The 17,688-nt window shown below is 35.9% G+C and overlaps 1 protein-coding gene across 1 annotated transcript; it reads left to right on the top strand.

The window, feature by feature from the left end:
- Positions 1-6,132: 6,132 nt before the first annotated feature.
- LOC104095029 (probable folate-biopterin transporter 4) lies at positions 6,133-14,486 on the top strand. Its single transcript, XM_009601068.4, has 7 exons — positions 6,133-6,510; positions 9,859-9,986; positions 11,593-11,814; positions 12,257-12,712; positions 13,332-13,529; positions 13,621-13,758; positions 13,906-14,486. Exons 1-7 carry the CDS (start codon positions 6,430-6,432, stop codon positions 14,165-14,167), a joined length of 1,485 nt encoding a protein of 494 aa, XP_009599363.1. The 5' UTR covers positions 6,133-6,429; the 3' UTR covers positions 14,168-14,486.
- The last annotated feature ends 3,202 nt before the right edge of the window (positions 14,487-17,688 follow it).

Consider the following 17,688-nt stretch of genomic DNA (forward strand, 5'->3'; position numbering starts at 1 on the left):
TGACCTCCGTACAGCTTAAATCTATCCAAATTAATTGTATAATTTCATTAAAGTTCATCGGAAATAATTTCGGATAATAATACGTTGACTTAAAAATTTATTCCAAAAAGTCAACAAAGTCAACGCGAGTCTTGCCCCCTCGGAACCCGATATAATTTTCATGAAATCCGAACACCCATTCCGATACGAGTTCAACCATACCAATTTTATCGAATTCCAATAACAACTCGACCTCCAAATCTTAAATTTTTGTTTTTTTGGAAGATTTCTTCCATTTAAATCCGAATTAAACGATGAATATAACCATGGATTCATGAAATATAATCATTTTAGGATATAGAACACTTACCCCAACCAAGATTGTGAAGAATCCCTCCAGAATCGCCCAAATCCGAGCTCCAAAATTTCCAAAACGAAATGCCAAAAATGACCAAGTTCAATCCTTATGTTTCTGCCCAGTTTCGCATCTGCGAGCTCGCTTTTGCGAGTAAAAACTCTCTTTTGCGAGTAAAAACTCGCTTCTGCGGAAGTTCACTGCCCCATCGACCATCGCATTTGCGGAAGCTTTTCCACTTCTGCGGGAATTGCTTCTGCGATGCCTCACTCGCACCTGCGATGCCCCTCCACTTCTACGCCTTCTCTGCCTGCTTCTGCGATCACGTAGGTGCGGATATTTTTTCGCACCTGCGACCACTGCCGAGGCCTTTTCCTTTCACTTCCGCGGCTTAAATATTGCATTTGCGATTGCGCATCTGCGATCAATTTCATCGCAGATGCGATGACACCAGTGGCAGATTTCCAACAGTTCCTTCAAGTCCAATTTTGATCCGTTTAACCATCCGAAACTCGCCTGAGGCCCCTGAGACCTCAACCAATTATACCAACATGTCCCAACATACAATAAGAACTTAGTCTAGGCTTCAAACCACGTCAAAACAACGCCGAAATTACGAATCGCGCATCGAATCGAATCGAATTATAAGTTTTTAAATCTTCCGACTTCTATATTTTGCGCTGAAATGTATCAAATCAATCCGAAATAACTTCAAATTTTGCACACAAGTCATAATTGACTTAGTAGAGTTATTCCCATTTTTGGAATCGAAATCCGACCTTGTTATAAAAAATTCACCACTCGGTCGGTCTTTTCAAAAATCTTATATTTTTCAACTTTCGCCAAAATGTGTCGAATTGTCCTACGGACTTCCAAATCCAAATCCGAACATACGCCTAAGTCCAAAATCATCATACAAAGCTATTGACATCATCAAATTTCTATTCCGCGGTCGTTTGCTCAAAGTCAACTCTCCGGTCAACTCTTTCTATTTAAGCTTCAAAACAAGGATTGTTCTTTTAATTAAATTTCGAATCTTTAGTAAATCAAACTAGACCACACCCGCGGGTCATAAATACATGTTGCGAAGCTACTCAAGACCTTAAGTCCTTGAACGGAGCGTTAATTCTTAAAACGACAAGTCAGGTCGTTATATTCTCCACCTCTTAAACAAACGTTCGTCCTCAAATGTTCTAAGAATTATTCTGAGGTTACCAAATTGATGATTTTACTTTCACACATATACTCACGGTTGATTCCATGCTACCGCATTTAAGATAAGCCTGACAACATCATCACTTTTGAGTTTATTTCTTTTATCCATATTTGTAAACTTTAAGATCAATTTCTTACACTCCAAACATTTCAAAAGGTCTGATTTTCACAACAACACACGGGATTAGTCTCAACTGGCTATAGCAACTCATGCCTACGCACACATCCATTTTTTTGATAGTGTTGAAGTACTTCAAAACTTTTCTGGGGTGTTACATTCTTCCCCGCTTAGGATCGTTCGCCCTCAAACACATTTCATAGCTTATCTCTTCTTTTGCACATATAAATCTCCCAAAATTTTCTAACTTCCAAATTTTTTTCCCCAAAAATTTCAGCAGAATCTCCCTTGTAATTGGGCCTAACCACCTGCCAGAGTAACACCAAAATAACTCCTAACAACACATCCATGTGATGACCCAAAAGGTCATCTTATATTTTAGAACTCGAATCTGCGCTCTTAAGCCTTAAAAATCTCATTTTTATCCTCCTCGATTTGCGTGCATTGTCCGGGCAGGTTTCCGAAAAGCTTTTATGTTGAAAATTAATAAAAATAAGAATTTATGCCTTAAAAGTTAATTTTAGTTGACTTCGGTCAATATTTTTTGTAAACGGGCCCGGATCCATATTTTGACGGTCCCCGTAGATCCGTATCAAATTATAGGACCTAGGCGTATGCCTGGAATCGAATTCGGAGGTCCCTAGCTCAAGTTATGAATTTTTGATGAAAATTAAAAGTGTGAAAATTATTTGTTTTTAAGAATTGATTGATGTTTGACATTGTTAGTACCGGGTCCGTATTTTAGTTTTGGAGCCCGGTACATGTTTATTATGATATTTAAGACTTGTCTGTGAAATTTGATGAGAAACGGAGTTGATTTGACGTGATTCAGACGTCCAGTTGAGAAAATAGTAACTTTAAAGTGTTCTTGAGAATTTCATTTGATTTGGCGCTAAATTTAGAGTTCTAGGTGTTATTTTGGCGATTTGATCGTGCGAGCATGTCCGTAAGATATTTTTAAACTTATGGCCATGTTTGGTTTGGAGCCTCGAGGGCTCGGATGAGTTTCGGATAGGCCACGAGATGTTTTGGACTTTGGAAATCTGGTTTTTTCTGCAAAGTCTGGGTTCTGGCATGTCCTTCTTCGCGTTCGCGAAGGTCCTCTCGCGAATGCGAAGAGTAAACTGATAAGGCAGGGATTTCTTCTTTGCGAACGCGAAGGATTGGTCGTGAACGCGAAGCGATGGGGGCGTTACCCTTCGCGAACACGACAAGCCCATCGCGAACGCGTAGTGTTAGGCACTGGGGAGGGGGAGTCAGCCTTTTCTTCATCGCGAACGCAAACACTGTCTCGCGAACGCGAAGACCAGGGAAGGGTAGCCTACGCGAACGCGAGCACTGTCTCGTGAACGTGAAGGCTTGGTAGCCTATACTCTTCGCGACCGCGACAGTACTCTCGCGAACGCGATGTACACTGTCGCCCAACACTTAACAGAATCCAAACACGGGATTTAGCCAAAAAATTATTTTTTTTCTCAAAAACCAAACGGTGTGAGGCGATTTTTCAAGAGTCATTTCTTCCCCAAAGTGTTGGTAAGTAATTCTAAACCATTTTCTTTCAATTACCCATTATATTTCTTGAATTTTTAACCTAAAGTCTAGAGTTTTCATGGTAGAATTAGGGGTTAGGGTAGAAACTAGGGATTTCGGGGATTTAGACCTCAATTTGAGGTCGGATTCCAAAATCAATTATATATTCGGGCTCAGGGATGAATGGGTAAATGGATTTTGGTCCGAACCTCAAGTTTTGACCAAGCGGGCCCGGGGTCAAATTTTTAACTTTTTGAAGAAAAATTTGGAAAATTTAATTTATGCAATATAATTGATTCCTTTAGCAATGTTTGATATTATTGAGTCATTTTTGAATAGATACGAGTGGTTTGGAGGTGAATTCCAAAGGAAAAGTTGTGATTGAGAATTAAGTGGCCTTCAGAGCGAGGTAAGTATTGTGTCTAACCCTGACTTGAGGGAATTAGGAACCTTAGATTACTTGCTAAGTGAAATTCATGTGAGCGGCATATATGTGAGGTGACGAGTATTTATGCGCTGCCAATTTACCTGTGTTTCCATGTTTCTCTATTTTTCTTATATTGTCTCTTTCCTATGCCAAATTGTTACGTGTTATACTAGTGTTGTTCAATTTATCGTTCTTATCATGTTTACGGATTTTCTGGTGATAATTGAATTTTTATTTCAAAGTTGAGATTGATATTATGGAACCAAATGTTGAAGTAAGGTTTGTACTTGTTATTCTATCTCTCTGTTGTTATTTATGCATTGCATTATGGTAAGGGAGAGTGTTAATGCACGAAGGGTGATGACGTGTCATATTGTGAGTGTTAATGCACGAAGGGTGATGTCGTGCCATATTGTGAGTGTTAATGCACGAAGGGTGATGTCGTGCCGCCATATTGTGAGTGTAAAAGCACGATGGGTGATGCTGTGCTATATTGTGAGTGTTAATGCACGAAGGGCGATGTCGTGCCATGATATGAGAGTTAATGCACGAAGGGTGATGCCGTGCCATTTCTATTAATTTTATGGTGAGATTGAGAGTAAAAGCACGAAGGGTGATGCCGTGCATTTTTTCTTATTGTATTCACTATTCCTGTTGATTCATAGTATATTGACTGCTCCGGTGATCATTCTGTTGTAGTTCTTTATCTTGTATTCCCCCAGTATGTTCCCCTCCCGACAATTCCTATTTAGTTCTTCATTTCTGTTATTTGTATATACACTGTTAAATTGTACATGTCAATTTGTAGGTGCCTTGCCTTAGCCTTGTCACTACTTCATCGAGGTTAGGCTCGACACTTACCAGTACATGGGGTCGGTTGTACTGATGCTACACTCTGCACTTTCTGTGTAGATTTTGATACCGGCTCAGGTTGATCGAGATTTTGTTATTGGTCCGCTGTCCGGAGACTCAAGGTAGATTTGTCGGCATTCATAGACCTTGAAGTCCCCGTCTATCTTTTATGCCCTACTGTTTTCTTTCATTCAGACAGTTGTATTTTTTTCAGACTATTACTTGTAGTAAATTCTAGAATGCTTGTGAATTGTGACTCCAGATCTGGGTGGCAGTAATTAATACAGTTTTGTGATATTCCGCACTTATTATATTTCATCTTAGTTAATTATTGTTAATTACTGAATGAGAATAAGGAATTGGTTTAATGATTCTCTAACGTTGGCTTGCCTAGCAAGTGAAATGTTAGGCGCCATCACGGTCCCGTCGGTGAGAAATTTTGGGTCGTGACAATTGGTATCAGAGCACTAGGTTGCCTAGGTCTCGCGATTCACGAGCAAGCTTAGTAGAGTCTGGAGGATCGGTACGGAGATGTCTGTGCTTATCCTCCAGAGGCTATGACGTTTAGGAACAAGTTTCACTTCTATTCTTCTCTGCCTAGCAAGTGAAATATTAGGCGCTATCACGGTCCCGTCGGTGAGAAATTTTGGGTCGTGACAAAACAGTACCACTGTTTCGGATAAACCCTAAATCTAATTAATCATTAACTAAATCCCAGTTTATACAATAGAAGAATTAAAATTACTTAAATTAAAAAAATGTAGAAAACTAACCTTGAAAGAGAAGAGAGAGGGTTTGATTTTGGGTGGTAAAAGCAGTGGGTGGTGGTGGCCGGCGAAGGAAGCAGTGGTAGCAGCCGGCGGAGGAAGCAGTTGAGGCTTTGATTTTAGGTGAGGAAGGAGACAAGAGTTGATTTGGGTGTGAGGAGGGAGACAAAAATTAATTATTTCAAACTTTTCGACCGATTTCGGTCGGAAATTTGGAAATATTTTAATAAATAATTATTTTTGTACATTATATACAAGCATTTGACCAATTTTCGACCGAATTCGGTCGAAAATTTGGTAAAGTTTTAATAAATAATTATTTTTGTACATTATATATAAGTATGACCAAATATTTGACCAATTTCCAACCGAAATCTGTCGGAATTTTTATTTTTTTGCTGTCAGAAAATTTTTGTTGACTTTTGCGACCAAATATTCTTATTTCCGACCGATTTCGATCGGAAAACCTCGGACGAAAATCACCTGATTTCTAGTAGTGTAATTTGTCTTAAGACAATTTATTGAGCATTAGAATAAAATATGCTTGGATTTTCACCCCCCCCCCCCCCCCCCCCAAATAAAACGTTAGAAAATTCACATAACCACATAATTACCTAATTACTAGCTTGTAATTGAAACATAGGTGATTGATCAATTAGTGCAGACAATGTCATTGTCCCATTCTTGAAGTTACCTAAGTATAGTACCTAAAATCTTTATACGTGTTTGGTCGTAGAAAAGAATCTAATATGAAGATGTATACCAATTTAACTGAAATAAATAATAAATAAATAAATTAAAGTATATTTACGTAACTCATCTATATAATTTTGTGGAAATGGAGTTTTAACTGTCACCTAAAAAATAAATTAACGCGTGCGCTGGTCCATTGTGGACTTGACGAAGGCAAAGAGGAAAAACGATGAAAAAGAAGACGAAATATGCTTGAGTAATGAACACGTTAGATTTAAATTAACAAATGGAGCAGTTTTGCAACGTTAGAAACATTACTTAATTTATTAAATTCCTTCCAATCGTAAAAGAAGTTGAGTGGATCCATGTAATCTGGGCATCCCCATTTCCCAGTCAAAAAAGGAACGACTGGAGAAGAAGAAAAAAAAGAGTCAATCAAATTTATTCATCGATTGGGAAGAGGCATTTTGTTTGTGACTGAGTGATCCCAAAAATGATGGGTTGGTTGAAGCAGTTACGCACTGCTTTTGGGGCTTCCTTTCTCTGGCTTGTTTGCCTTATTTACTTCACCCAGGTTCTCTCTTTCTCCATTCCCCCCCAACTTTTTTTTTTTACCTTTTTCTATTTTTTTTAATTTATCCTAGTGATGGTTTCCTACATTATATAGAAATTCTCTTTTCATTTCTAGACAACAGTTAGCAATTTTCAGCATTTGGGGCTCAGAGGGTCTTTTTTATGTTTTAACGGGCGGAGTTTCTGGGTTTTACGATGAATTTTAGCTTGTCTACTTTTAAATTGTTCTATGTCAAAGTTCAATTTTGTTTTTGAGTTGCGTGTTCTGGGACGAGTTTAAATGGAGAAACATGATCGGTAAGGATTCATCTAGTCGACCCAACTTGCCCTGGGCTCTGGTCTAGGTGTAAGAGCGCACCTTGTGATGTGTGGGTTAGGTGCGCACGTCACAAGTTTGTCCATTATACTCGAGTTTCGAACTGTGAGCCATTGGCCCTTTGAGATTTATCGGTTATTTGAAATAATAAAGTCAACTGAACTTTTTCGGGACTGAGGCCTATGTTGTTGTTGTGTGTTCTGCGAATTTCTTATTGCATCAGGCTCCGTGCGTGAGTGGTGAAATGAAACGAGCTAAATGGAGCTTAATAGATATCGAGTTTTATATAGCAGAGTTAACTAGTTTGGGGTTGTTGCGTAGTTGTTAATGTATTAGGTTCCATGCTTATCTTAACATCTAGACTAGTTCTTTTTGCAGCTTGAAAATGCCCGTTACAAGAACTTTGGTTAGCAAGGCTTCAAGGTTATTAAGCTACTTTTTTCTGTATAAGCTCCTTTAACAACTTTTCCTACCTTTGCCATCAAAAGTAATCATCAGGCGCCAATTAAACTTATGTTTACTTTTCACATAAAACGTATCTGCACCGATTTGATATCTCTTTCAAACTAAGTCAAACAAAAAAAAAACCTTACTCATTTAGTGTCTCTTTCAAAATATATTCTTCCGGATAATTTAGGCATGGCCTCTTACATGGGGCTAAACTAATTTATTAGAAGACTTGTATATTCTGGTGGTTACAGGCTAAAAAAGAGGCTTGATCTCATTTTGGGTATAACTGCATTGTAACTTTTCTGTGGTTAAGGTAAATACAGTTGTATAGTGCTTTTGAATCATAAGATCACAATCTAATTGATCCAAGCAGTGCATGCAGAGCCAGAAGGAGGCCTTTCGGCCAAGAGCAACTCGAAAGTACTTTACTCCAGTCCAAAGATCTGACTTAAGAGTAGATTTAGCTAGTGTTTGGCCATAGATTCCCAAATTTGTTTTGAAAATTCTGATTTGGGTGAAGTTTGATTTGAAGATGAAAATGTGTTTGGACATGATTTTTCAAAACATATTTCACTTTTTATTTGAAAAAACATGAAACATGACTTATACCCACAAGTTCCAAAAACTATCACAAATACCCAATAGTACCAAACAAACAAACTTGATATCTTGTATATACATAACCTTCATTACTCAGATTACACATAGGAAGTCATTACTCATATTACACATAGGAAGTCATTACTCAGATTACAATCATGCCTACACCACAACGTACAACTAAAATAATTAGCATCAGTGTTTCATGCATTAGAGTACAACATAACAAAATGAAAATAACAGTTAGCTCAATTTTTCTTTAAGTCGTTAAAACCATTTGACTTGATTTTTTTCGGTCATATGAATGAATATCTTGCGAAAGCTGGGGTTAAGCAAAAAAGGCACTGCTGGTGAAAATTTTTCGTCAGCTAAACCATGTTTTTGCAAGACAAATTGCAAGTGGGTAGTCACAGTTTCCTCAGAGTAGATATCAATCTCAGTTTCTTTCGAGAACATATACAAAGAAAGAAGAAGGAACAAGAGCAGAAATTGAGGTGATTATTTAAATGTGGGCTCTTTTACAAACTATAAAAGTTTGGGGTAATATTTAAAAAAATTTAAAAATGTAGTGGTCAAGTTTTGGCCCAAAATCAGCAATTGAGGTGATTTTGGGATTTGGGATTTTGCCAAAATGTGGGAAAAATCTATGGCCAAACATGTGTTTGCCAAATAAATTCCAAATTTATTTTGGCAAAACTCATGGCCAAACGGGTCCTTAGTAAAAGATTTAGAGGATTGAAATGGGGAAATTGCAGTTTAGTTGTAACTGAAAACTAGCAATTATGCTGTCTGTTTAGCAAATATCAAAGCTTTATGCTTTTTCTTTCCATAGATATGTAGTCAAGTGGTGGAGTGGGAGAGGAGCAGGAACTCCCAAAAGCACATTGACTGCAAGAAATTAAAAGATTGAATTTAACCCTAGGCAATTGAACATAAAGAGAAACTCCTCATCAGAAGTTTGGTAAAATACGTTACAGGACCAGATGTGGGACAAGCTGTTGCAAGATGCAAAGATCATACCTAGAAAACTATATTAAAATCTTGGACTCAATATGCTGCTACCCACAAGGGATGTAATTTCACCTTGTTGCCTTCTTTTTAGTTGCTTGAACGAAGTCTTACACAGCTTGGGCAAAATTATGCATAATGAACAACAAGATTGTTCTCTTATCTTGCAATTAAAATTTTTCCTTTAATATAAGTTATCTTGACTGTTTACCTCAATGAAATATCTTAGGGATCCTTTGGTTTATTAGCAAAATAATCTCTACATAAGATCACCCATCAAGTAATACTATGTTTAGTTGGCTCTATAAGAAAAAATTAAATATTTGATAAGTAATGCAGTTTTGGTTGGCCACATAAGTAATGCATTACTTGGTTGGTAGCATTAAGCTTAATACTGGCATAGCTTATGCAGGAATTATGTTTTTCTTTATGCGGGATAAAATGTGGAAATAAGATTATGTATATTAGCAATACGTGGATAAAAGTATTTAAAGATAGAAATGCTCTTAAAGTAGGTAATCCCTACATTACATTCTTTGTATTATTATTCACTGCAAGATTATACCTACATTATCGTTCACTGCATAAACACTCCTTCCGTTAAAATTCCTGCATAACTAGTACTTGAACAAACTACCCTTAAGGTTTTCTCTAGCTTGTCTTCTATGATGCCCCTCTTACTCTATTAGAGTATTTTGGGAGCCTTTTTATTTTAAAAGAGAGAGCATACAGTGTTGCTCTGCTGTTCCTTGAATTAATTGCAGAGGTGCAGGAAAGTGAACTTGAAACAAAAAAAACGAAAAAAAATAAACAGTGAGTGGTCATATAATCTCTTGGTTCCCTGTACACTTTTGTTGTCCATTTGAGCATCTCTTAAATGCATTTTGTAGGTTTTTATTGGATGCCTATTATGTTTATATTCCTTTTTGAAATCCCTTGGGTATAATTAACACTATTCTCTATTTCTGGGAGCAGGGTTTCAGATCTTTTGTTTGGACAGCAGTTTCATATCAGTTGAAAGACAACTTGAAGTTATCTCCATCAGCCTCCCAATTTATCACTTCGATAGCATTCTTTCCATGGAGCATAAAACCTTTATATGGGTATTTATCTATCTTGCACACTCAACCTCTTGTGAGCTTCTGTAATGCATACTTGTGAATAGAAAATGGTGTCCTTGCTGTGTGTTTAATCTTGTTCAGTATTGTCTAAATAAATATAACAATTCTCAAGCATAGAACTGAAACAAATTAAGCTAAACAACCCTTCAGAGCAAATTTGGATGAGTTCAATCTGATTTGGTAGATCGTCGTTCTTGAATTGAGTTAATATTAGATGTTTAACGTTAGTTTTTGAGCTTTAGAAACATAGAATTTTACCTATAGGTCCATGAGCCAGGATAATTATGTATATACTAATTGATGATTATCTTCTTTTTTTCTTTTAATATCTTATGTTGAACTATGATTTCCAAAACTTTAAGGAGCGCAAACATAATTGACAAATAATAAGCGATAAGATAAATGAAATAGACAAGTTGTACACCCCCCCCCCCCCCGAGAAGAAAAAGAAAGGAAATAGGCAGTGCAGTTCCTTATTGTCTTCCCTACCCCATCCCTTTAAGTCCTCTGCTCCCCCTTTCTTCATGTATCTGACCTCATTTTTTACATCATATTCAAATCAAAGAGTTGGATACCTGATTTGGGCAGTAAGTGCCTCTCCCAGTACATATAGTACCTGGTGGCATAGTTCGAAGACACTTTATCTCATTCCATCACATTGTGGCTAGTGTCCATGATTATTAGGCCCTTGGGGTTAAATAGAAGACTTGTGGACTTCTTGGTGCACTCATGAGATTCCTTTAAGCATAGAAGATTCGGTATATTTTTCGTAGAGAACCATATTTTCTTGTGAGGTTTCTCTATTTTTTCGTATAATTCTAGTATACGGGTATTTATGCTCTTCATTAATGAAATCTTATTACCTTTTCAAAAAAAAAAAAAATCACCTCTGTGCTTTTGTAAGCGGACCAGGGGCACTTAATTAGCTTTTTCTACTGCCTAGCAGGCTCAACTTACTTGTAAATGTTTAATGTTAAGTAGAACTAGGCTTGAGCTGAATATCAGATTCTATTGAATTTAATGAATCCTATAGATTTGGTCAATTAATCTAAAACATTCAAGTGCCAGGTGTACAAATCAAAAGAAAAAGTTTGTTAAGATGTTTGGTTTCCTTCCATCTGATTGCAGCTCGAATTTGCAGTACCGGAAACAATAGGAGCTGTAGATCAATGTGAAATGAATATTAAGAACAATGTTCTCTTTTAGGTGGCATTTTGATATGTTCTAGAATTAACATATAAAGAAAAAGGCTGTGACAATTTTTTTGACAGTTTCTTGGAGTTTTAATAAACATCATCGGATCAATTTCTAACATATGGTAGCATCTTATTGTGGAAACCTAAGAATATGGCTAAGCCAGATAGAATTTTCTTAAATCATGGAAATTGTCATTAAACAATAGATTTATTATAAGATGGTCCATAACTGAGGCGTAGTTGTTGTATGGTCAATAACTGGTGGTGTGCAGTTCATGACTTAGACTCATCTAAGCTCGTTTTTGTTGTTTTCTCATGAAACCATGTCAGGAAAATTGTTCATTTTTTGCTCTTCTGCACCATCAAGACCTTATTCAATATGCTGTTTGCAGGATATTATCTGATTGTTTCCCAATCAGAGGAAGGAAAAGAGTCCCCTACCTTACACTTGCAACTTTGCTCTCGCTGTTGCCATGGCTAATTTTAGGGTTAAGTGCTTTCCTGAGAAATACGAGGATAGAACTCATGATTCTTTTGACAGTGCAGAACCTGGGCTCTGCAATGGCTGATGTCGTAATTGATGCAATGATCGCTGAGGCGGTAAGATTTGAGCGGTATGTTCTTCTACATGGGACTTTTTCTGTCATTCTAATTAGAAGGGCTGTTCGAATTGGATAATTTTAAGTAGCTGCAAAAACACGTAATTTTAAAATATATCTGGACCAAAACTAAGCCTTTGACCATACAACAAAAGTAAATGTCAAATTAGTCAGATCAAATAGCAGGTTGTACCATGGATATGACTTGTCTATTCAGTTCATGGTTAAATATAGTTGTAAAAAGGGCTTTGCTTTCATTTTTTACGACAGATGCCTGGGTTTATGTGAAGTTTGATTTGTTAATTGTCACCTAATTGTTAAAGTCTTATTTTATTTTACATGCAAATTCTACAGGTTTAGACGCTGTCATGTGCAACTTGCACCGAAAATATTTAGATTAATTTCGTTGAGCGTGAAAGGCATGATTTTGTTTTAATTTAGCATTACTTGTCAGCAGGGCATCATTTGCTGGAGATCTTCAGTCAATATCATGGCTGGCTATGGCATTCGGAGGAATCTGTGGGAGTTTGCTGGGAGGATATGCATTAGTCAATTTACAGATAGATCGGATATTCCTCCTTTTCTCCGTCTTACCTGCTTTACAGCTCTTTTCGTGTGGTTTGGTTGAGGAGGGTTCTGTACAAGGTAAAGCACTCCCTGATGGTTCTGCATCTAATGGTTCTGAAATGACGATTGGAAGTATTGAAGAAGAAGATAAGTTCTCTAGTGAAAAATCGAAAATTAGTACTTTGAGGAGAAAGAAGAGCCAGAAAAATTCAAAAAGGGCACCAACTCCAATAAATAAACTTCAGGCTCCTGACAAAACCGGATCATCATTGTCTCAATGGTATCAATCTCTGAAAATGGCCACCTACACATTATTTAGGGCTTTCCGCCAGCCAGCCATTTTAAGGTAACTTGTGCGAGAGTTTAATATTTCTTTTTCTCTTGATGCTTTATAATGAATAGTCACGAATCAATCTTTTTTCCTTTTGGAGCTTCTGCTAGAACACTACGTGCTTCAGTGTATATATATGATACGATGGGGCCTAGGTCTTGAAAATCTTTCTCTACCTTCTTTTTCAATCTTTCTTGGTGATGCCATTTCTTTCTATCTTTATACCATATTGGAAGAGGTAATAGACTTGTGAAGGGATTGCTTTCATTAGCATAAAAATGGACTCGCATCGCCTTAAGTTGGAACAATGAAACTGCAATTCCAAAAACACTTTCATCAGTTACAGTATTGGCCTTGTATTACAATTTCTTAAGAAAGATCCAAGTGGCAGCGTTACTTCCAACAGATTAAATCACTGGCCAAGGTTTTCTTTTTTTTTTTGGTGCTTCCATTCATTGAATTTCATGCTTCCATGTTTCAATATGTCAGTTGGGACCTCATGGGAGGTTGTGAATTCTTCAGTAGTCTCCCATCTTCTTGTCTTTTTTATTATAATACCATTTCTATTTTACCTTCTCTTAATTAACTGATGTTACGGTGGTTATCCTCTTGCTAATTGTTCCTTGGAATCCAGACCAATGGCTTGGTTCTTTTTGGCTCACGTGACAGTTCCAAATCTCTCGACTGTTATGTTCTACTATCAGACAGAGTTCTTAAAATTAGATGCATCTTTCCTTGGAACAGCACGTGTTCTTGGATGGTTGGGCCTCATGATCGGGACCTTGACTTACAATCGCTATTTAAAAAAGATGAGGTTGCGATATATTCTCATGTAAGTAGATCTTTGACTTGTACATGTGATGTGAAGGAATATTGACTTAGATTATCAAATCACTTTATTTTCCTATTTATAATTTATGCAGGTTTACTCAAGTAGGTGTGGCCCTTTTGACTGTTCTAGATATGGTTCTGGTTTCTCGAGCTAATGTTTATTTTGGTATATCGGACAAGTTTACAGTGCTTTTTGGGTCTGCTCTTTCTGATGGCATCAATCAATTCAAGTATGTACAATAGTTTTCTTATATATGCTCTTGTTAAAAGTTGTTATAGAACATCTGAAGCAGCTAACATCTGTTAAGTATAAAACATGAGTATTTGTTGTTCCATATTTGTCACAAAGCATTTGAAGTATTTTCTTCCTGTTGCAGGTTCATGCCCTTTCTCATCTTATCAGGACAACTTTGTCCTCCGGGCATTGAAGGGACTTTGTTTGCATTATTCATGTCGATAAACAACTTAGGAACGACAGTGGGATCTTTTGTTGGAGCAGGGCTGGCTTCAGTGCTAAACATCTCTTCGGGGTCTTTCGACAATCTCTTCTTAGGCATTGGTATTCAGGTCCTCTGCACTTTCATCCCAGTAGCCTTCCTCTTTTTGATACCAAAGGAAGCTACTGGTATATCAGCATAATTCACAAAACATACGTGGCAGGTAACAGCTTATACAACAAAGGAATTTTTTTCTTATTTATGATAGATGGATACTCGTGTTAGTCTGAGATGTGCTTAAATGGAGCCACATGGTTATTGAGGATATATATAGCTGACCATAACTTGCTTGGGATCAAGACGTAGTTCTTGTTGTATGAATACTCATAGTCTAGTAGTTTTTTGCTACTCTCTTCTGCTTATTTACATCTGTAATATCAAACATCAATTTTAGGATTAGGGATGAAACTACAGGTTGATTTGGGCATCCAGAAGTTTTATATCAGAGTATTATTTTGACAGTTGGATTTAACCCTCAAACTTTCAGGTGAGGGATTACATATCCCCTTTAACTTCACATAAAGACGGGAACTACCATGCCAAATACTTTCTAGTTGAAAGAGAATGTTTTGCTGTCAAATTGAACAAAAGGACCAAAAAGTACATAATATGCCTTGTAATGAAGGATAATTGGTGCCATTTTGAATTTGTTGTTTAAAGAAAATAAAAGGAAAAAGGCATCTAAGAAAAAACCAATAGGTTAATTCGGCTCAGTTTATTTTCACCTCATTTCATCACTAAATACAAAAACGATTACAATATTTGATTCCTTTTATTTGTATATCCAACTCTTCCTATTTATTTAGCGCTATTATTATTTGTTAAGTCAAATAGTTGATTTTTACTACAATTTTAAATAAAAAAAAACATTTCCCAATTGTTTTTAATATAAAAATTATTTCTATACTTTTTAATTTTTATTTAGTTTCTCACTACATAAATTAATTAAAAAAAATTAAAAAAAAGAAGAATATATGTAACTAGATGCATCGAGCTTTATATTCAAACCCATTCTTGTAGGCATATAGGGAGTACTACTTTCTATTTTCTTAAGTAAAGTAATATATTTCAGTGGGTGCCAACGATTGTTTCCTTTGCATGACATTCTTGTCATTCCCTTCTAGTAAAAAAAGTTCATTTCTCTGTTTTGAGGATTCTCTTGTCTTTTTGTTGAATTACTGCTAATTTTCTATCAAAGTGTACTTGGCCAATGCGATACAAAAGAGGAGCTCTTTCTGTAAAAGTATTAAGACACGCACAATATATTATTAATCTATACTTAACACCTAATAAAGCAAGTAATCTAATTATCCTTAAACTAAATATAGAATATTCTATATTATCATATGGAGAATTAGAGAATACTCTCCTGTAATGGTACTAATTAATTTGGTCATATGGTATACTCCACCTCAAGTTGGAATATACAAACCACATATAAATACAAACATGGTCCCTAAATTGCTTTTGGTGAATGAGTTTGTCAATTGATCATTGTGCTAACAAAACTGGCATATAAACTCCAATTGTTTTGTCATATTTATAAGTGAAAATCAATCTCAATATGTTTGATTCTCTCGTGAAATAATAGATGCACGTAGATTGCCTGCCGAAATAAAATTCATCTGCTTTACTTATCCGAAATTTTACTCCTCAAGTAACTCTTTCAACAACATAAACGTAAATATTACTATACTTAGTTTCTGGTCGTAATTTAATGCTAGTTGAAACACGAGCATGAAAGGAAGTCGATGATTAAGATCAACAACCATATAGTCCTTCTAAGAATCTAGAAATAAGAGCATGAGAAGAGCCCTAAGTGATCACTGCTCATTTTCTTTGGCATTGTTACGTCTTGTCAAAGGAAACAATCATTTTTGGATGTATTAGATAGTTTTATCAAGGTGACTAGCCCCAAACATGAGCAAGTATATATATATATAGCTATGAATTTGTTGATAGAGTTATAAATATAGAGATATAGATATGGTCTATCACGAAAACGAAAACGAAAACGAAGGTGAGCTATGCAAAACTTAGAAACGTGAGAAAAGTATATAATGAAAAGACGAGAAGAAAGTAAAAAGGCTAGACATAAAGCTATAGAAAGTACTACTAGATGAAAAGGTAAAGGATGATAATGTAATTTAACAATTTTCTCATATATTTTCTTTGTTTTCTATTGCTTCGACTATCTTCAAAGACCATTACTTATCTCAGTAGATTTTGGTTATTTAGGCCCTTTGCTGAAGTTAATCTTCTTGCTTCAACGTTTCAAGGATATAACGTAACCACAATTGTAATATGCTAGACGCAACTGCAGAAAGTTCTGTCTATCAAGTTTGGCTTATCCCAAAACTTGGACTATCTACATCATCTATATTACGTTAACATTTTTGTCCTATTACGAGCTCCAACAAAAGTGATGCCATCTTGGCATCTTGTGACAATTTCATTCTTCAAATAATAAGAAATGTATTTAGTTCCATTGCAATTAAGAATAACATTTGTTTTTTTTTTTAATAAAAAAAAAAATATGAATCTTTTGATTTTTCCTAATACTGGAGGGGCAGGATTTATCTTTTGATAAGAAAAGAAAACTACTCACTTTGGTTGTGTTTGGTATGGAGGAAAATATTTTTCTCAATTTCCTAAGTTGGTCAAATTTCCAAAATACTTTTTTATTTTAGTTTATAGAAAAACTAGTTCCTTAAAATTCAGGAAAATGATTTCCCAAATGAGAGTAGAGAATCAAGTTTCATAATTAACCTTTCACATTTCTACCTCCAACATCCCAGCCCAACCCCTACCTCGATCACCCCACCCACCCACCCCAACTCCTCATCCCATAATATTTTGTGGAGATGACTAGATTATATATAGATGCTCTTGAGACAATATTTTTTCCTGATTTACCAAACATCAAAAAATAAATTAAAAAGCCAATTGTTTTCGTGGAAAATATACGATTTGGCCTTTTCGCGTGTATTTTGCTTTGCTAAGAAGAAAATGACAGAATATAAGAACATCAGAAAATTCAGTTCACAAAGGACAGAGCACTATGACGTGGAGGTAACCTAGGAATTGCAAATTAAAAATTCAACTACTCAAATTTATGAGAATTTTATCGAACTCCAAAGACTATTTTATCCTTTAATTAGCCAAAAGAGGACAAAAGGGGCAAAGTTGATCACTTCCCGGAACTAAAAATGACTCTTTGGAACTAACAAAAGAAAATCAATAACCATATAGAACTAATTAGGGGTATAATAAAATTGACCATTTGCAAATCAATATCCTTTCAAACTTTATAACCATGGGTCTAATTTTCAAATTTTTGCTTTCTGGGTGTTATTAGAATAGATTGGGTACATCTTAAGTAACTTGAATCTCAGTTTTGGGATGATTTGGTGATGTTTTGAGGTGGTTTGAATTGAAAATTCGAAGTAAAAACTGAACATGAAAAAAATGATATGTGTATCACACTGTGTATCATTTGTGTATCACATATGTATCATATTTGTATCAATTATGTATCACATGTATACCTGTGTGTGAGATACATGCGTGATACATGTTTGATACATGTGTCGCAGAAGAATTTTTTGAACTCAATTTAATTACGAATTTTGATACAAAATCAGTCCAAATCACCTCCAATCT

The sequence above is a fragment of the Nicotiana tomentosiformis genome, chromosome 6 (genome assembly GCF_000390325.3).
Source record: "Nicotiana tomentosiformis chromosome 6, ASM39032v3, whole genome shotgun sequence".
NCBI classification, from domain to species: Eukaryota; Viridiplantae; Streptophyta; class Magnoliopsida; order Solanales; family Solanaceae; genus Nicotiana; species Nicotiana tomentosiformis.

Bases quoted from the DNA above. Each gene is read 5' to 3' on its own strand.
- LOC104095029 (XM_009601068.4), top strand. From the start codon at position 6,430: ATGATGGGTTGGTTGAAGCAGTTACGCACTGCTTTTGGGGCTTCCTTT. The intron at 6,511-9,858 runs GTTCTCTCTTTC...TTCTGGGAGCAG, and splicing joins GCCTTATTTACTTCACCCAG to GGTTTCAGATCTTTTGTTTG. The intron at 11,815-12,256 runs GTATGTTCTTCT...ACTTGTCAGCAG, and splicing joins GAGGCGGTAAGATTTGAGCG to GGCATCATTTGCTGGAGATC.